The following is a 21762-nucleotide window of genomic DNA, read 5'->3' as shown; positions in this document are numbered from 1 at the left end:
ATGGTCTCTATAGATGGTGGCAGTTAAACTGGCAAACCCCATTTAAAACCCTATCCATTAATTACCATGATTGTTATGACATAACTATCTTGAAAATGGCTGCTTCTTGTTTGACAATGCAAGGTGAGTTGCTTTTTGTTTGAAAGTGTGCAGTCAGTTTCCTTTGAAAAACTGTGTTCAACTTTGACACATAACAGCACTGTGAACAGTATCAAGCAGCTTCACCATTTGCCTACCCAGCTGCCTGGAAGGAGTCCATTGCTCATTCTCAATAAGTTTGCCTCCACCATGAGTGTGTACTCATATGTGAGAATGTAGCACAGGTGTATGGAATTAAATTTGTATAGGTGTCCACTTCACAATTCACATTGCCTTTTACTGACACTCTAAACCACAAAACAAAACACCAAGCAATATTTGGGACAAAGACAACCTTTTTTAGAAATCAGTTAATTAGTAATATTGTAATAATTACAAGATTACTAATTAAGTAATATTTTCACAACCACATGACTCTTACATGATATATATATATATATATATATATATATATATATATATATATATATATATGCTAATAATAAAATAATACTCAAACCAATTATTAACCCTTTGACTGCCAGAAGTGATTAACATGTAACTTCTTCCTATAATTTCCATACTTTATTCAGCACACAGGTAATGAGAATACCCAAACCCATCAGGTACAAGATAGTACCTTGATTGAAAACCAAATTCTTGTAACCAATTTACAAGGAAATGTGTAGCAGCTAGAGGGGAGAATTAACAATCAGATCTTGGGTGTTAAAGGGTTAAAGAAAAAAATCAGAGGGCTGTTTGGAAGAAAACTTGGACAGATCCCAAGACCAGCTAAACAAGAATAAAGGGGTAAGTTTCTAAAGAAACTGTGGTGCTGCATTGGTGGGAGAGTATAGAAGGTAATTTAATGTTAACAACTGAGTTGAAAACGTAAATTAGCCACCGTAAAGGATAAAAAAGCTGACGTTTCAAGCATCTGACAAAGGGCTGACACTCGAAACATCAGCTTTTTTACCCTTTACAGCGGCTAATTTACGTTTTCAACTTGGTTGTTAACACTAAATTACCTGCAGCTAAGCAAGATATGGGAGGCAAGAAAAATAGCTTTAAAGAATGCAAGTGCAGTTTATGTATATGTGCAAGCAAGCTGAGCAATAGAGCAACTGATCTAAATTATTAAATAATAACTAAAGTACCTAAAAAACAATCATGACATCACTGTACTTTTACTTGCAATAGGGAACTTAACCAGTAGGACAAGTCTGCTGATGTCAAATTACTTGTACTGAGTAGGCAAGCCTGATCTCAACTGTGATACAAGACAGTCTCTGTACTGATTTGTTATGTTTGTGATTTAGAAGCACATCACCCAGAAACAGGAGATGTTACTGCAGCAATTTCCCACCAAGTGATTTCTTTCCTTTTATGTTTTTAATTACATTTTTGTGTTTTGTATGCACATTCTTCTTATTGTTTTCGCATTCTTTTCAGTCATGGCGATTTGTATTTAGCTAGATTTTTCGCATAAATTCTGCTTTTAATTTCATTCATAAAAGTTTCTAAAAAAAATTGAACATTGGAGTATCAGAATGCATTAGGTTAACATCAATTCCTTCACTGCGATCATCTTTTAGTTTTCCCGTCCTTCATGCTCACAAGTCACACAACGTTTGTAAGTGTCTTTCCTTGTCCGATTGTATTTCCTCTGTTGTTTTGCATTTTCCTATTCCTTCTACTTCACAATAGCTTGTAATTATTTGTTCCTTTTAGCAACCACAATCAACCGTGATGTAAATAATTTTAAAGTGTTCATGTGCTGAAACCTGACTTTGTTGGCAGTCACAGGAGACATTTAGACATATCTTAGCTGCATGATGTACCTTAATTTTCAGAGACATCAAAGGTAGAGATGAGGTAAGGGCACATGAGGTTGGGGTGCCTTACTGTGGGGCCAAAGAGCAGGAAAAAAGGGTGTAGACAAACTTTGGCAATTATTCTACAAACATTTGAAGTTTTCTTGTAACGACTGACCAATACCCCAAATCTACAGTTGTGACAGATAACTGACATTCAGTTGGTCAGCTTGCTAGCACATATACATAAACTGCACTTGCATTCTTAAAAGTTATTTTTCTTCCCTCCCATCCTTCCCAGAATCTCATTTTGCTGGTCTTAGTATCTGTTCAAGTTTTCTCCCAAACAGCCCTCTGATTTTTTTTTAACTCTTTAACACCTAAGATCTGATTGTTAATTCTCTCCTTTAGCTGTTACACATTTCCTTGTAAATTGGCTGCGAGAATTTGGTGTTCAATCAAGGTAAAATCTTGTACCTGATGAGTTTGAGTATTCTCATTACCTGTGTGCTGAATAATGAATAGATATTATAGGAAGAATTAAGTTAAAGGGTTAATGATATGTTTGAGTATCATTTTATTTTTAGCTTATATATATATATTTCATGTAAGAGTTGTGCAGTTGTGAAAATATTAGTAATATTAGTAATCTTTTAATGATGACAGTTTAGGCAATGTGGGGAGGTAAGTTTTAGCTCTCTTGCTTTGACGCAGTCATATTGTAAACAAAGATTTTAAAAAAGAGGTTATTGATATTCAAGTACACAAATCTTAGCCTTGACCCTTAGGGAATCTGAAAGTTTCTCTTTTGTGATTCTTGGAGGTACTTTAAACATTGACGTAAGAACTCAAAAAGATAATTAGGACCAAATCGAAAATCAGACATTGCAGTGTATGTTGTTATGCAAACACAAATATAACAAAGGTAATAAATACAATTTGAAAGAATTAGAAAGGAAAGTGGTTGAGAAACATGAAAATTACATTACTTTCTGAATAGGAATTATACATAAATGTAATAGGGCGGACTTGAACAACACCGGAACCTCCTTAAAGTCTATCAATCTTAACTGGTGTATTAATCACCGGAAAGTTCGTAAAAACTGAAATACAATAAATTAAAATAGGCTATTACCATGCAATAAACGCTAATCGAAATGTCCTAAACTCGAACGCGCAGGGCGTGTATATAGATTAATCGAACAACACAAATATCTTAGGCGCAACAAAACTACCTTCGATTATACACGTTTCGGTTTGTAAATACAAAAGTAAATAAGATGACATACCTCTTTCCCCGTTCTATTATTCTAGTATATCGACAATCCTTCGATCTGGCTATGCTTGCGACTAACATGTGTCTCGTGGCCGAATGAAACCTAATACCGTCAGTTCGAGGGTATGTCTCACAAAACAAAACAAAAGGGTATTGAACGTCACGCAAATCATAACTAAAAATAGCCTTCGTTACAATAAATAAATCAATTCCTATTTTCTCCAGCTTGATCCTTCTCTTAATCTTTGTATTTTTCTTGTCTTCGTCCTTTCTAATATGGTTAGCAAACATGATGCGAGTGAATTGTCTCTTATTTCATAGTAAATAAATGATTCAGAAGTGACACTTAGAGGAGAGAAGTTAAATATCAGTAATAATTACCTCATACTTTTTTTTTTCTTCACTTTTTCGTTTTTCTTCTTTCATTTACTCTTCATTATTAACACTTTATTGCCAACCACTTGAATCTAAACATTTTATAATAATTATAGTTTTTTTGTCATTCTGAGTAACCTTTTCCAATCTCTCTCCTACCATCATATTAATTAGTAAATATTTTCTTTTGTTGCTCCGAGAGGTCGATTTGGAATAAAAGACATAGGTCCAGTAAAAAATTAGGTGTGGCAGTTGAGGAAGTGTATGAAATTGAACATGGTTTAGCTGTTTTGCCAAAGATGATGATATACTTTGATGATTACCTTGTTGTCAAACTTAAATGCAGAAGGGAATCAGAAGCTGGATGTATTTTTGCATAGTAAATGTTAAAGTTAAAATACGACTAAGAAAGGAATGTATGTTAAAATTCACATTTATATTAATTTTAGTATATACCACAGGTGAATAGTGCATTTTGGTATATGAACAGAAATAAGAGAACCAGGAGTGTTAAGTCGAAGCGAACCGGATGGTGTGACTGGTGAAAGCCAAGAGGAAGATCTGCTGAAGTGTCAATATGCGCGCGCCATATTTCAATTGTGAAATCAGCTGTTCTCTTGATCTACAAATAAAAACTGCCTCTTTTGTCCGCGGACAAGCGAGTGGGTTTTGGTTAGGGTCGTGTTGGTTTACGACCCGACCCAAGCCTTCATCGTTTTTCACTCTTGGCGAGTCGCGCGTGACGCGCCGTTTACTATTTCGTTCCATTTTATCAACTGAACGTCTGAAACAGGCTACTGGTTGGATCAAGAACCAAAGAAAAAGAAGGTTCTAGCCTGCAGAACAGAGGTGATTTTTTATTTTACTGCGTTTTCCAGGCGTGTAGGGGCAAATGCGCGTCACGCTAAGCCGCGCTTGCCTCGTGCGCTCGTTCTGGAGGGCCTGGTTGGTCAAAACACGAGTTACCTACTACATCCACAATATACATGTAAAAGGCTATTTACACTTCTTCAAATGATACATATCTCAACTCGGATTCGTTTCCAGTCGTTTCCCTTGAATTTTTTATTATTTTCCCAAACCAAACTTGTAAGTCGCACGAAAGTAAATATCGTTTCAACCGATATTTACATCATCCACTACTACTAAAGAAGAAAACTTAAATGCCGTCATTAAAAGCATCAATCAACAGTGCGGTATCATCTGCTACAAATATAGTGTACATAGCATGCTCTGCAGCCTCGCTTCCAGCCTTTTGCCCGGCGCATAGTTGCCTCTAGCCACTAGCATCAATCACATCCTTCTTAACAACATTCATATTGTTTATCACACACTTTCCGATGATTTGCCTCATTCATTCATAAGCAACATTCATCCTGTTCATTTCACACTTTCCGATAATTCGCCTCATGACCTCCCTGACTCCCATTGGTGTCACTGCACCTTTGCCTTTATCCACGGCTCGCTATTAGAGGCTTTATGGTCATGGGATCGATGTACTGTGTATATAGAGTCTTGGTCATGGTGGCTGTTGCCTCGCACAGCCTCAAGGATGACTGTTCAGCTACTTGCAGACGAGCATTCTTCTTAACCATTTGCATCAATGCAACCCCAGAAGGACCGCCAGATCCCTTTGTTCGCCGAGCAACTTACTGACCATATCGCCGTTGATCTATGAGTACACGGATTATGGAATCTCAGTTGTCATCGATAGGCCCAAAGAGTTGAGTGGCTAGTTTTGCTAGTTGTGGATTGAGATGTTTCTATTTAATCTACGTCATATGCCTCGTCTTTTAGCGCCATCACACCACCGCTAGACAATTCACTCAGGAAACGCAACGTTGAGTTGATCGGGCCTTCATGCACGAGCTTAGCAAAAACCTTAGATCTATCAGGGGGGTTCGATCACTTGATTTTTCTAATACTATCTTGAATAATTCCCCCTGTAACAGATTATCAATTCTGCCCTCTTTCCAGAGCATTATAGGTACTTAGACAACGTATCTTGGTGGTATTTTGTCTAAGACTTCGGGCTTGGCTTTTGGAGGCTCACAGCCATTAGTACAAGAGCGGCTTTCAGGGGTGCGCGCCTATTTTCCAAGCTGTTATTCTATTAATTAATCTGCAACGTGTTACCTAATCGATGAAGTCCCTCTATATTTTCCCATACGGCACAAGAAATACATTCTTTCGCCAGGTTACGATCTCATTGTAACCCCGGTTAAAGAGTTTCTCCTATTTCCCGTGCAAATGATGGAAAACGTAACTTGACCTACGACCATCAAGTTAAACATCATGTAACTGAAATTGATCCAAGTTTCCAGAGTCTAAATCAAAGATTATGCCAACAGACAGTTAGTCCACTGAGGGTATACTTCGGGAAGCGGTGATAGGAGTTACGAATTTAGATGGATGGCATGTCTTTGCCGTTCCGTAGAATGGTTAATAGGATGGTTTCAATCTTGTCATACCTGGCGTGAAGTATACGTACATAATTTGCCTAATTTAGCCCTTTACACCCTAACATCAGTATGTATATTCTCCATACTGTTCCCTACTTATTTCTTAAGGTGCTGACAAGAAGAATTTGTTTAACAATTTGAGAACACTTTTAGTTGGTGATCATTTCCTTTATTCTCATGACCTTAATGTTTGATTCAGGGGAGATATTGTAAGGAGAAATTAGATTCTAGTCACTCTAAGAGGTCAAAGGGTCAAAACAAAAGCCTGTGAATCTTCCAAAGCTAGCTTCTTATAAACTCAGAGAGGTAACGCTCTCAGTATTGATTTCAAGCCTCGTCTAAATGACAAACCCTCACAACTGAACTGTTTTAATCACAGACCAGTTGAGGGGTTATCAATCAATTACAGTCTTTACAAAGAAGAAGTATTAATTTTTGTCTCACGATGTAGTCACTGTATTCTCTGTGTTTATAAGCCACAACCTTTTTTTACGATATCGGAAAGGAATGTTTTTCCGTTTTTCAAAATTACCGAATAGGTGACTTTTTTACATCGCCAGAGCACCGAGTTACTTTCATTGCAAATTTACAGAAGGGTCATCAGATGTACAAATGTATATAGCTGTACATGTTTGCTCTCACAAAACTGGATTATTTTCTATTGTGTTCGACACTGTTTCCTCAGTTGCGAAGACACCAAAATCCTTTATTGAATGAAACAAATATTTACGTCTAATTGGAAAGGAGCTTGCGAATGCTCTTGATGGGATCTTGGAGCTGCAGCGCTCGTTTTTCCTAAAGAATTTTTCAGGTTCTAACGTAGTTGTAACTCCACCGTATTTTACTTCGGTGAAAACTTGCCAACGTTCAGAATGCGGACAAACCACGAAGGACGAGGCACCCACTGGAAGGTTGCTGGTCAAGTCCTCACAACTTTCCGAGAACACCTGTGGAAATGATACTAAAAGATCATCAGTATTGTTGGCAAACTATTGAAGTCTTTTCGTGCAAACCGTGAGAGGATTGAAATATCCAGAAGAATGTGCCCCCTAGTCCTAACAGATAAACAGAGGGGTCTACAGACTGTGTTTCAGTTCGTTTATCAGTTTGAAATGGGCTCTTCTTTGCAAAACTTCATCGGAGAACGATATGCTTCAATTTTTTATCATTAGCGAACAGATAGAATTCATTCCTCATGAAGAGGAGACAATAAAGACAGCAATTTTTATTAGCTTTTCAATTTCCCCGAACTCAGGCCTTTCATAAACCTTCAAAGAATGTCTATGCTGTAATTCAAACAGACAAAAACAAATTAGTAGTAAAAGAAAAAAAAAGCATCAAAAGAATTCAAATTTAAAAATAACATGTATTTTACATCATGATTACCAAAAGGAACGTGAGGTTTACAACTGAAGAGCTACGACTCAGTATCATAGCACAGTTTTGCTGTTCTTATTTAACTGATTTGTGTTCATTGAAAAAATTTCTTTACATTAACACTGGCATCTTAACATCAACCATGCTTACATAAGCCCCCCCGAAGTACAACGTTATCAAAGACAGAGGAAAGATTTTTAATGTAAAAATAGCATGCTGTTTGCCGTTGATATGTTAGGAGAAACTAAACGTCTTTCTTTTACCTTGCTCATGCATTATAAACCATAAGGCACGTTTAAACAAGAAAGATTTCCTTGAAAAGTTTCCCCGTGCAGTGTGAATGGAAAGAAAAGGGTGACATAAACATTTCTGAACGCGGAATAGTTTGTGAGGCACAAAATTTGCTTGCCAAGAAAAATTTGTCGTTTAAAAAAAAAACATTCCCCCCACAGGTTTTACAGGAAAAAGTTCTTGGCAAATTTTCTTTAACACCGCGAGCGCAAAAGTTAAACCACGAACGAACTAGCACCGTGAGGAAGATAAATACACAATTTAGAAGGACTATCCTACGGGAGCCCTCATAAAGCTCTTCACTACTTTTGAGTCCCATAGCATTGACATTAAGGTAATCATCAGGCACCAGGCATGCTGCGTCACCCTGAAACTTTATTTCCTGTGCCTATATCTGGTCAAAACCAACAGATTTATATATTTCAAAGACAATAGTTTTAACAAGGTAAACAAGCATTGTTAGAGATGCAAGAAGACAAAAAAACAAAGGAGAATGGGATGGACAAGTTAAGCACCGATTGCAATGACAGACTTGAAACTACGATTTGGAAGATTTTTGAATCAGCGTTTCTTTGATAAAACAGGCCGGGTATCACTCGCGCGCGCAATTTTGCATTTTGAATATCTACCTCGGTAATACACGAAACTTGCTATTAAAAACAAAGCAATTTTCGTAAAAGAACAGCGGATGCACAGATACTAACTTCCCGCCTTTTTAAATAAACAAAACGAGATGGTAAAGTAGTTTGTTTTGACTACCCCGGATATGTGATAATTTGCTGGATAGTAGTTAAACGCAAGCAAGCGAGCGAACATCAATGAGTATTTCAGTTCTATTGTGTAATCTAGTATTAGCTTTTCGATAGTTTTTAATGCATTTTTCCTAAATTTTTACCTCACCATGTCTTTTGCAAGCACCGCTTTATTGAAATCGATCGAGACTTCTTTTCAAATGGATGTAATATGACTGATCTTGCCGACCACGACTTAAATTAAGCTCGGTGACCCTCTACACTCTTGTAGAAATAGAATACGTGCAGATATTTTCGCTTTTACTTGTGTAGAGTTGTTACTATGACGATCCACTTAAATAGGCGCTAATTTTTGGTAGTCAGTGGTTTTTACACATGACTGCAAACTTTCTCCTAAATGACTTAATTTCGTTGATTTGATGTGGGCGCCGTGACCTGATGCCAATTGGCTGGGCAAAACTTATCAAACTTATATATTCCCCTTCATTGCAAACACTTAAATCGTGTTTTTAGCGATAGATACGGTTCCTTTTTAACTCGTGAATTGCGCGCATGCGCAAGAGCGAGTTATAGATACGATGTGGGGAATGGCATTCGCTCGATTGGTCGATTCCTGTAAACTTTTTTTAGATTTTAGGCTTTTGAGTGCATTTTATAGTTTTTGGCGAGCAATAAACAGACGAAATGGCGACCTTTGTTGCTAAGAATAGTGGTGGGGTGAAAAAGAAGCCAATGATAATCTTAAAAGAGTTTTTTTTTTCGTTTTAGTCTCAACAAGCGGCGCCAGCGACTGGCAGGCATGCAAGGATTCACACTGAAATAACAGAACAACCTTCGTTTTTCATAAAATTGTAATTTACAATCCTTGAACTTGAAAACAATCCGAAGATTCATTGAAAATATCACTTACTGCGAAGCGCTCGGAGTTTACAGATGTTCAAAAGCTTTTTCTGTTATAGCGTGAGATTGAGGACAAAATTGATCATTACGTTTCGTCGCGTGTGTTTTTCCTGTGAGAAGCAACGAAAGATGCCGGCGACTGACGAAATAACAAGTTAACACGAAAATCAGATAACACCTAAACAAACAATTTTAGCTACCGATTTTCAGTGAATTTTTAAAGAACAATTTTCTTTTAAGTTTCAAGACAATTTGAAGATTCAACAAACAAACAACGTACTAAAATGCGAAAGTTACACACCACAAAATTGATAAATAGGCCTGAAATGAAATTCTATCTTGTTATTGATCATACGTTGTCTAGCACGTGACCTAAATCTACCCAGGCGGAGATCCAAAATGACGGTGGCAGGCTTGGCTTAGTTATATCACTCAAAACTCGTTCCCGTTTGTCTCATTTGATAAAGAGGGAATCGTTAATGTTTTCATTAAGACAGTATTGCCTTGATTTTCTAATATTTACAACGAAAGACAGTAAATTTCACTTTTCACCCACATTTACTTCCAACCTTTTCTTTTGAACCAGAAACAAAAATGATAGACGTTTAAAACACATGACATCATCCACCTTGTCAAATATAATAGCATGATCATTTCAATTGTAATGCCTTCTTATCCCAACGTTACTTTGTTTCTTTGCTACATTAGCGAACACTGAACTACTGCTCGTACTCTAGATATGACAATCAACCACAAAATTCCCTAAACCAGATAACATTAAACATAATCTAAAAAATCATGTGTCAATTCACGAGTTTGCTCACAGAGCACTTTGATTTGTTTTATTGACTGTGAACGGTTCATCCGTTTTCACCCTCCAGAGGGTTCGTAGCTTGTAACTGCCATACAAGCGCGTCACATGCAAACTTTACTTTCCGCTAATTGTAGCAATCAACACTAGATTAAACACAAAAATCATCTTGAATGAACATAATTTGGTTTACGAAGGAAAAAGATATCACATTTGATCAGTAGTTTAAGGATAACTCTATTCAGTTGGAACAAAATGCTACGAAATTATCAAGAAATCAAACTCTGAGGAGGCAACGAGAGACAAAGAGGAAAAAGGATGGAAAAGTTTAGCGCACATTTAAATAGACAGGCTTGAAGATTTAAGTAGCTTTTTTAAAATTTTTTGAGTCATCACATTTTTAGCAACACAATGTTTCCCTCACCACTGCGATATCTCACCTCCTCGGCGGCACGCACCCCTTTATTGAGAACGATTGAGGCGCCTATTCAGATCAATGCAATTCGTCTGATCTTGCTGACAAACACTATAACCTGGCCCTCTTCTGAAAGAAATATCGAAATACGTGCGAACATTCGTGCTTTTCATTTAGAGTTGTTCCTTTGTTAATTGATTAACAATGGCGCTGATAATCATTCCGGGGTATTAGTTCGTACACGTGACTAAGATTTCTGCGAAACGACTTCACTTTAGTTAAGAAAGATGGCAACTTAGAAATGAAGTGCATTTAATTTTCGCTATTATTACATCAATGTTTTGTTATAAACAAAATCCTGATTACAGTGCAATGTATGTATCTAACTCACTGAATGTCTCTTTTCCTGTTTCAAATGAACGACTCATTAAAAATTCACTCAGTCACCATTCCTTGCAACTAATTTCGATCGTCATGTTTAGTTGGTGATCAGTTTCCTGAAACTTCCAATTTGTATTTTCCTAAATTTCATCTTTCGACTGGAAGAAACTGCATGAGATCACTTCACTATTTCAAGCTTTCTACTTAGTAAAAGATGAATAGGATTTTTAATCGTTTGATTTGAATCAGTGCACGTTTGGCAAACATTCAAGGCTGAAAATTATTCAAAACATATATTGTTCTGATATCTTTATGACTTTACTTCATCGATAAGTTTAAGTCTAAATTTCTAACAATGCTCTTTCAAATGAGTAAGAGAAAAATAATGATCGAAAGGACCAACTGATCACACACGATGCTTTTTGTAAAAAAATACTTCCATTTGCTACGTCGCCAGAACACCAAACAATCTTCATTACAAATTAGCTGACGAATAATCAGGTGGAAGAAAGAACAACTGTTTCCACAGTGTTTTTCAAGCCTTGCATGGCATTGTTATATCGCCAAAGCACTAAAGTATTTTCATTAGACCGTCATTTGATCAAGACATTGCGCCCCGATGTTGCGGGTTTTGATTTGTTAGCATTAAGTTCATAACGCGCCACAGCGATTGATTTCAGCACCTTTATTCATTTTGATTTAGCTGATATTCAACGAGTGTTGCACTTCTCCGGTGATGTGGCACAACAGTTCATTCAGAAACTCAGAATTGCACTAACTTCTCTTTTCATCGCTGATTAGTGAATTACATGCATGAATCGGGTAGATAAACGCTTTACAGTTTGTTCCCAGATGGCGCTTTTACTTCCCGCATTCAATATTATCACCTTATTATGATACCTTTGTCTTCTATTTAAAGGCAAAGAAATTAAGTGCCAGAAGGAGCCTTTCGAAAACTCTTGACGGGACATTCAAGGTGCATTTCTTCTGTGTCTTTGTATTTTCCTCCGGGTTCCAAAGTCGCTGTGGCTCCTTTAAATTGGACCTCGGTGAAAACCTGCCAACGTTCTGAATGTTTATTCACCACAATTGACGAGGTTCCTTCCGGAAAGTGACTGCTCAGGTCATCACAGCTGGCCCAGAACACCTGTGAAAATCATGACTTGATTTACAGATCATGTTTGCGACAGACTCGCATTTTTCACAAACCAAAATGCCTAAACGAATCTGTCAACGTATCTTAATTTCTGTCTTTTCCATAGCTTAAGAATGCCAGACATTCGAGCCAACCAAAATTAGATATGTACGCCGAGAATTGCCGGAAACATTAATCACGCACGGCGTACATCCTTACCAAAAGGCTTCGCATAACTCTTCCGGAAAACTTCATGTTAGAATTTGCCTCACAATCTACTAAAACAGAAAAATAGATTTGACTGATCTCTTATCAAGGAACGAATCTCGGGACATATTGTTGTTAAAGTTTAGTAACAGTGCATTTTTTTACCTTTTTAGTTCCTCCATAATTTTGTTTTTCAAACAGTTTCAAAGCGAGCTTCTTCTGCAATACAATAAAACAAATAATCACCGACAAAAACCGGAAGGTGAAGAGAACGGCTGAGATTCCTATAGCATACAGACAAGTTTCTCTAAGGTGAAAATATAACAGTTCAAAAGATTTAGCAATCCTCATCTTTCGATCTAAAAAGCAAAAACGCACTTCGAAGACAATGAACATGAGTTCCATTGGGTTTTTTAGGATCAGTTTGCCCAGTTCTACAATCAGAAAAAGCTGCCTTATGTCGTGATTGCATTGATCTGCACCGGAACAGGAATGCCATTTTTGATAGTTCATATCTATTGGAGGCAAGAGTTCAAATCTCGCTTGTGCCTGAATTTTTAGCACTTTCATGAATTGCAGCACCACCTGGGAGGATCGCATTTTCACTTAAATAATTGTTAACTTTGCGTTTTCCAGGCAAGCGGAGGCGAGCGATACACGAACGTGAGGTTGTCGTGGAAGCTATGGCTAACTGTTCTGATCAAATATGTTATCAGAGACAAACTTACTGGAGCTGTACGAAAACTTTTTACGGGTTTTTCGAGCCCTAGCTCGTTGAGGTCCCCATAGTTACCAGGGTACAAATATTTTGAGTTTCCCTGATAGTGGACTCCAGCATGACAGGACGGAAAATGCGTGCACTGTAAGTACCTCCCGTTGTCCCTATACAAACCCTTAGAAAAGTTTTCTAAGGCTTTGTATGGGACAAAGGGAGGTACTTACAGTGCACGAATTTTCCGTCCTGTCATGAAAGCTTGCCAAGGTCCTGAGTCTTGCTCTACTATGATTGACGCAACACCATTTGGAAAGTAGGGTGTTAGGTCATCACAGCTTGCGCTGAAATTCTGTCCAAAAAAAATCGATATTTTTCAATAGAGAAACATTTCTGGCTTTGATAAATCATGCGCACAATGTTTTTATGGTTTATCATTTGTTACAGGCATAAGCCAACCCTGGCGTCGGATGGATACATTAGGTATGTAGATGATATGTTCTTTAAGCTTTCTATGAAACTATTTATCTACTGTTATACCTCCGTGTGTCCTCCAAAACTGGGATTATCGAACAACTGTAGTTTTGTTCCCTGCAATGTAAATTAAAAGGGAAACAGGAATATATGAACCTTGATGTATGACGAAAAGTAATTGCCTTAAATGGCCCACGTACATTTTGTTTACAAGGGAAACCTAGATACATATGCGCGTTATACTAATTCGATTGGGCTACATAACAAATTAGACACTTACCATAATTGATCCCAAAGAGCGACGTAGAAGATTTCTTATAAATTTTAAAGGCATTGTGATCTGTCATCTAGGACAACGAGAAACTTATACTGGATCAACCAAAACTTCAATCGCGGAAACTTGCCTAAATTATAACCGGTTTAACCTGTAATACGAACTATCCAATAAACAACTGAGATCATCCTCCACAAAAAAAAGCCATTGGATGCTAAGGATACCCATGAAAGGTCACTTATTCAGAGAGCTTTTCTTTTACTAATGATTATATCAAGGAATTAAGGAAGCCTCTTTACGCTGACGACGCTTTTTTTCCTTGGTAAATGTATTTTGAATATAAATTCTTTTAAAAGCTAACTTTTTCGTTTTTCTCACGATGTAGTTACGTGTGATGTAGATCACGATGTTTCGACTGCATACTGCTAGTCTACTTCAGGCGATGAGGTCGACTGGTCATGCGTGATCTTATAAAGCATGATGCTCTGCTGTGATTAGTTGTTTGAGCTATTTTTACTATTTGTTATGTAAGAGGATAGTGTCAGTGTTACATTTGTCAAGTATCGCAAGCAAGTAAAACTCTAAATGGGCAAACTGAGAAAAAAAACAAACTTCTGAATAAGTATTTCAGCATCGTTAATAACTTGGTTACGTTTTTAATTCAATACTTTTTTTTCAATGATTAACGCACAAGAAATACGTGTCTAAGCATATTTATGAATTACCGGAACATTTAAAATTGAATGGACGAATTCATGGACGCTTAAGCTAATTCCTCTAATGATGCCGCTTAACAAAGACTCAAGAAGTTTGTTTTGATGATCTTGGCCAATATTGCCTGACCTAGGGCTTCCTAGTCTGTAATTTTGCAATAATAATTGGGAATGTAAACAGGAATTTACTGAACACGCCCCCTGCGGGGAATGGAGCTATCTTCGTGCCACTTCTCGGAACAGAACAATATCTGGTGATTGGGTGGAGCCTCTTTAATCTTGACATTTTGACAGGTCTCTGGATTTATGACCATATCTGGAAGGCGTTCATCACCGTCATCATACGTGATAAATTGAGAGCGCAACCCTCACAACCTCAAACCTGACAAGAAGCCAAAGAAGTTACATCGACCTGTTGAGAAGCGTAAATTCAAGGTAAAGTCTTCCCAACTAATCTGTGTTTGACATTTATATCCCTTATGCACACATTGTGTTATTTCTATAGAATTAAAAGGTAGAGCAAATGTCTTGAAAAGTAAACGAATTGGTGGGATATCCTGCCATCCGGCTGGGGCCCCATAGTATTAACACTCCTATAGAAGCTTCCTTCTAAGGAAATTGAGATAAGCTCTGGCGGTGTGGAATACTAAGACCCGTATGACTCGGCAGTAATATACTTGCCTTTGTGATTAAAAGACTGTTTACGTTCTGTTTTCTAGAGATGAGTGACTTACAAGAGAAGGTGCGGCTGTTTGAGCAGACAGGATTTGGCGGGAAAGAAGCGGTAAGACAGTGAGTTAAATCAGATTTACTGCGAGAGTTTTTCCTCAGGCTTTAGATGTAAAAGAGTTGGAAAAGCTGCGATTGCATGGAAGAAAAACTTAAGGCAGGTACTTTTGACAGCTTTACGACTGACGCAAAATGTACTTAATGTACGTTCCGAGGCAGAAAACTTTGACGTAAGATTTTCTCTCAATGTTTATTACTTCCTCGACAAACCTTTTGAAAGTATTAAGAAAGGATGATAGAGTTTTATGTAGACACCTACGTCGTATTTTGCAGTAAATTTATAGCTTTTACTTAAAATCGAAATGCCTCCCACTAGTCTATTTAGAGGTCTAGTTCTCTACTTGCTGCTAATATATTTTTCTGTAGCTTTCTGTACAGGACAGACCATTTGAAACTCTTTGATTCACAAGAGTGATCTTAAACATAAACTTCGAAATATCGACAAATTATCCAGAAAGCACGTGAAGAAAATTGATAGAATGATGAGTTGAAGGAAGGTTTTTTAAAGTATAAAGCCCGATTTACTTAACTTCTGTTCCAGTAAATGCATATTCTCCAAAAGGTAGAATTACTAATCAGATCTTGGGTCCATTTGGTTTCTCGCCATAGCATCTTACCGAGGACAGCCCGGACCTAACTGGTGCTCCAGCAAACCTTCCCAATGGAGCGTCCTCCGTGAAGGTCGGCTCTAAGCAGAGCACGTGGCGGGTGTTCACAGAAATCAACTTCCAAGGAGCTTCCGCCATTTTGTCCCCTGGGAAAGATTATGCAAGCCTGGAGATTATTGGCCTTGCTAGCCCTATCAAGAGCATGCGTGTTCCATAAGCAATTCAGAAGAAGACAGCGTGGAAGTGTTTGAAGCAATCTAGCTATATTTAAGATTAAACCGATAACCGATTAAAAGCTACACACCAAGGGCTCGCTTCGTGAATTTTTGCTTGCTAAATGCTCGTTCAATTAACAACAAGACTACTATCATCAAGGACTTTGTCGTCGAAAATAATATTGATCTTCTTGGCTTGACAGAAACATGGCTTCAATCAGATGCTGACAATGAATTAATTATTCGTGATTTATGTCCTTCAGGTTATTCATTTCATCATGTTCCTAGACCTGGTTCTACTCGTGGAGGAGGAGTTGGCTTGTTATTTCGATCATCTTTCAACTTAAAGTTGCAGCCGCTCAAGAAGTTTTTGTCCTTTGAATATATGGATTTGTTATTGTCAAGTACAGTCGGTTTAAAACTCAGAGTTATTATTGTTTATCGCCCACCTCCCTCGACCTTGAATGGTTTAACACCCTCATTGTTCCTTGATGAGTTTTCTACGTTCCTGGAGCACTATATCGCTGATCCTGGTGGAATATTATTAGTTGGTGATTTTAATATACATGTTGACACCTGTTCTTCCCAACACTCAACTGAATTTCTTCAATTGTTGGATTCTTTCAATCTTACTCAACATACACATGGCTCAACGCATAAAGATCGACACACCTTAGATCTTGTGATTACAAGATCTGATGATAGTATTGTTTCGAATTTAACAATTGGTTCTCCTTTTGTCATCTCTGATCATGCTGCTGTTCACTTCCAGCTCTCGCTTAATAAGCCGCCGCTCGACAAGAAGATTATTTCATTCAGAAAGCTTCGATCTATTGATTTTGATAATTTCTGTGCTGATGTTATGAATTCGAGCCTTCCTGATCTTTTTGCCTCGTCATCGTCATCCTTGGATTATTTGATTGATCAATATAACAGAGTCCTTACTACCATACTTGAGACTCATGCTCCACTGCAAAAAAAGTTAGTTACTTTGCGTCCCGCTGCACCTTGGTATTCTGAGGAGATAAATAATTTAAAGAGATCCCGTAGAAAACTTGAACGACGCTGGCGAATGACAAAACTTCCTTCTGATCGTAAGTTGTTTATTGAGGGATGTGATGCTGTCAACAACTTAATTCGGGATTCCAAGAAGAATTATTTCGCATCATTAATCAATGAGAATCAGTCAAATTATAAACAGCTTTTTAAGATAATTGATAAACTACTACAAAGGAAAACAGATATTCAATATCCCCCCTGCAAATCGCCCACTGATCTTGCTAACAAGTTTATTAAGTACTTCACTACAAAGATAGATAGAATACGGGGTCATATAACGACTGCTGCTTTCCCTCATCGAGATACAGTTGCTGTTGTTGACAACGCCTGTCCATATTCTTTTGATATTTTCAAAATGGTAACAGCGGATGAAGTTCATACATGTATCATGAATCTGGCTGCTAAGTCATGTGCTCTTGATCCTCTTCCTGGTTATGTTACAAGAAATGCACTTAGTGTTCTGTTGCCTTTCATTTCCAAAATCATAAATATCTCATTGGAATCTGGTCAGATGCCTTCGCAACTCAAGGTTGCAATGTTACGCCCGCTCCTTAAGAAATCTTCTTTGGATCATACTCAATTCTGCAATTATCGTCCTGTATCGAATCTTTCATTTATTAGCAAAGCAATTGAAAAATTGGTAGCTAATCAACTTATCTCCTACATTAACGATTATGAGTTAAATGAGACATTCCAGTCGGCGTACAAGAAATATCACAGTGCTGAAACTGCACTTATTCGTGTTCACAATGATATTCTTTCTGCCATTGATAATCGTCGAATCGTAATTTTACTGTTGTTAGACCTTTCCGCTGCCTTCGATACAGTCGATCATACCATCCTCCTCTCTCGTTTACGTGTACGGTTTGGGATAGCTGGGAAGCCTCTATTATGGTTGCAATCTTATTTATCGAATCGCACGCAATATGTCTCCGTTGATGGTGGTACTTCGACGAAACATGACCTTAAATGTGGAGTGCCACAAGGATCTGTCTTGGGACCCATTTTGTATTTGCTTTATACTTCACCGCTTTCAGATATCGTAAAGAAATTTAACCTGAGCTATCATTTTTATGCTGACGACTCACAGCTTTACTTGTCTTTCCAACCAACCGTACTGGGTGATAGGGATCTAGCGGTTTCTAGCATCGAGAGCTGTGTGGATGAAATCAGTCATTGGATGATGGTTAATCGTCTTAAATTAAATAAAGACAAAACTGAATTATTGGTAATTTCCGCTAAACATCTTCCAAGACCACTCCTTCACGAAATTTCAGTTGCTGGTGAGACTATCCCTTCCGTGCAAAAGGCGAGGAATATCGGCACTATGTTCGACAGCCATTTTTGCTTTAAGGATCATATTACTGACATTTGTAAATCTTCATTTTATCATTTGCGAAATATTAGCTATATCAGGAAATATCTTTCAGCGACCACTACTGAATTGCTGGTTCATATGTTTGTATCTTCGAAGCTGGATTACTGTAATTCCCTTTTGTATGGCCTACCAGCCTACGCTATAAAAAGGCTACAACACGTCCAGAATGCCGCGGCGCGCCTCGTCACACTTACAAAAAAGCATGATCACATTACGCCTGTTCTTTTCAATCTTCATTGGCTTCCCGTTAACCAACGTATTATTTTTAAGATTTTACTTATAACCTACAAGGCACTTAACAACCTGGCACCGTCGTACATTTGTGATCTGCTTACATCTTACACCCCATCGCGTCAACTACGCTCATCATTCAAGCACCTTCTGGTTTCTCCATCCTATAACTTGAAAACATATGGCGCAAGATCCTTCTCTGTAGCAGCACCATCATTATGGAATGCTTTGCCAAGTGAAATTAGAAATGCTCAGTCTGTGTCTGTTTTTAAACGTAGATTAAAAACTTTACTCTTTAGAAAAGCCTTTTATAATTAATATTAGCTGTCTTAAGTGTTAATGTTTAAGTTTTTTTTGTAGGCGCCGTTGAACAGTAGGATACTGGCGTGGTATAAATCTTTTATTATTATTATTATTATTATTATTATTATTTATAATTAATATTAGCTGTCTTAAGTGTTAATTTTCAAGTTTTTTTTTTCTTGTAGGCGCCTTTGAACAGTAGGATACTGGCGCGGTATAAATCTTTTATTATTATTATTATTAAGAAGTTAAAGTTAAGTTAAATTCAAGGTTGCAATTTTATGCTTGACATAAGCTAAACTGTCCACGGTCTAATAAAAGAATGTCATTCTTCCAGCTGTGAGTCGTTTTTGTTCCATGCATGATTAACAGTGCTATTCAATGGGGTGTAATTCCGTGTTAGCAAAGAAAAGCGTCACCCAGATCAGAGGCATTTAAATAAACTAATTAGACAGAAATTAAATTGATACGTTTTCCAGCCAGCCTATAGAAGGAAGACTGAGTTTGTTAAGCCACCTCGTCGCTTCCATGCATTATTTTCTCCCTTTTTTCTGTCTCATCTCTCCTCTTTAGTCAAAGTTTGCGCGAAATTCTCACCCAAATGGAATATAAACTCACGAAAATATTATGTTATCAATCTCAGCTCTGATACTGCAAGACTGAAAATTATAACGTTATATTGGGCACTTAACTTCGTGAAACAAGAAGCAACATATATTTGGAGGATGTTGACCGCTTTTCCGGTTGAGCCGAACAAGTCTCTCAATAATGTGGTTTTACTGGCAGGATATTATCAAGTTTGGCCTAAATTAAATATGAAATCAGCCGCAAGAGTCTTGACATCTAAGACATCTAGGACTTCAAAGACATCCAAAGGAATTCTATCCTTTAATGAATGCTGATATTTTTATACCATTATGATATTAATTTTTACCTAAGGGTAAATTACCCGAAGTAGAGAGAAACGATACTACTAAAGCATCATTAGATAACATTACATGACATTACATAACAGAGATGCATGAGCCATTACTCAGCTAATGTTTTGGAAGCCAATATCGATTTCCTCAAGCGGTTAAAAAAAAATTACTTGTTCTTGATGAGGACTATGTCGGGAAAAAGTCGATTACACCATCATTTACATCATGGCTTCTGACAACTTCTGAAGAGCTGTCACCATTGCACCACAAAGACACGGGAGGAACATTTTTCTATTCTAGTTGGGCACAGGTATTTCTTGATATATTTTTGTCTTTGGCCAAAGAGTATTTTTAAATTCCAGGAACAACGGTATGGAGAGAGTACCGATTTTTAACAACTCTCTAGTCATAGTGGGAGAATTCGCCCACATTTTCCCCCATTTTTATTGCACAAGTGTCATTTACAGCTTTTCTTATGAAAATGGAAATGGACACAAAGGACAAACATAGAATAGAGGAAGTTAAACTTAGCGATCGTATTAATTCTTTTCGTTCTGTCTCGCACAGCTTTCCGAAGAAAATGGCATAGGAATCCGTCAAGTTGATATTCTTTGAACGTGAAAACTACGGTGGAAATTACGTGGTATGGCCTTGGCAATTTAAATGCTTTTTTTTTCGTTATCAACTGTTTAACTGTTAACCTTTAGAAAATGATCCTTGTGGCAATATTTACGGATTTCTGAAATGGGTGCGTCCTACATTTTCCTATGAAATTCTTGTGACGTCCGGATCAAATCTGATCGAACATGATCGAACGCATTCGTTTAGATGTTTTTCCCGGGCCTACGATCCATTTGACCAGCTTCATACCTCGACTCGTGGCGCTGACCAAAAGGATTGTATCACATGAGTAAAGACTGTCACACTAATAGGTGCATGCTGATAGAGGGAAATTTGAAGTGAATTCTTACATCCGTTGCATATCTCTGCTGTGCTGTGAGAGAGCTTTCAATATACCTCCCGACCTCGGGCGAGAATCTTCCTCACTTACTGTTAAGGTTTTATGGCTGTATCCCCCTAGAATAAGATTTTACAAGATTCTTAGACTTAAGCTCGTCAAAAAAAAAAAAAGACTATCCGTACTCGTGACCAACAACTTCTCTCGAAGGCTTAACCCCTCAATCCCTAAGAGTGACTAGGATCTAATTTCTCATTACAATATTACCCCTGAATCAAACATTCAGACTTCTGTACAAATATCACTGCAGGAACTCAGTGAGGGCTCCAACGACTTAACGAAGATGCTTCCGAGGGGAGGTTCGTCTATAATTGTACAGGAAAACGCCGGTCGATGGAGGGCTTTTACTGAAGTAACCTACCAGGGTGCATATGCTATTTTGGAGCCTGGTAAAAGATACAAGTCTCTTGAAGAAATGGGACTCGGAAACCCTGTTAAAAGCTTTCGTAAAGAGTTTTGAGATGTCCTACAAGTATTTTGATTGTAAAAGTTTCAGCATATTTAGTTTGTTATTGATGTTTGTATATCTCTGAGTGCCTGAGAAGAAGAATAAATTCGCTTGTTTTTTCTGAATGACAGTATCATTGTGTTCTCTTTCCTCTCTCGCCACTATCACAACACTGTCTTGTTACTTAGCACTAGACTGATTCTCCCATTCCCTGTTTTGAAAGTATTAAGAGCGTATGAGTTAATTAGAGCTAATCTGAGATCATGATCTCTCTCCTTAGACGTCTTCTCCTTCGTCTTCCACTATCGCAGATAAAAATTCAGCAAGGTTGTATTGTTTATAACGA

At 37.6% G+C, this 21762-nt stretch overlaps 2 protein-coding genes across 2 annotated transcripts; one reads left to right on the top strand and one right to left on the bottom strand.

Moving 5' to 3' along the window:
* Positions 1–11372: 11372 nt before the first annotated feature.
* Positions 11373–13923, bottom strand: LOC149053855 (gamma-crystallin B-like). Its single transcript, XM_089183751.1, has 6 exons — positions 13741–13923; positions 13527–13577; positions 13217–13338; positions 13003–13156; positions 12440–12493; positions 11373–12079 (listed from the first exon to the last, which is right to left on the bottom strand). The coding sequence occupies exons 1-6, from the start codon at positions 13792–13794 to the stop codon at positions 11861–11863; spliced, it is 654 nt and encodes a 217-aa protein (XP_089039877.1). The 5' UTR covers positions 13795–13923; the 3' UTR covers positions 11373–11860.
* Positions 13924–14741: 818 nt separating this feature from the next.
* On the top strand, positions 14742–21544 carry LOC149053854 (uncharacterized). Its single transcript, XM_089183747.1, has 5 exons — positions 14742–14882; positions 15167–15231; positions 15846–16050; positions 16323–18346; positions 21219–21544. The coding sequence occupies exons 2-5, from the start codon at positions 15169–15171 to the stop codon at positions 21426–21428; spliced, it is 2502 nt and encodes an 833-aa protein (XP_089039873.1). The 5' UTR covers positions 14742–14882; positions 15167–15168; the 3' UTR covers positions 21429–21544.
* The last annotated feature ends 218 nt before the right edge of the window (positions 21545–21762 follow it).

This window comes from Pocillopora damicornis, chromosome 1 (genome assembly GCF_964200805.1).
Source record: "Pocillopora damicornis chromosome 1, jaPocDami1.2, whole genome shotgun sequence".
Classification (NCBI taxonomy): domain Eukaryota; kingdom Metazoa; phylum Cnidaria; class Anthozoa; order Scleractinia; family Pocilloporidae; genus Pocillopora; species Pocillopora damicornis.
The sequence above is the reverse complement of the archived record's forward strand: the minus strand, read 5'-3'. Positions and strand labels throughout refer to the sequence as shown.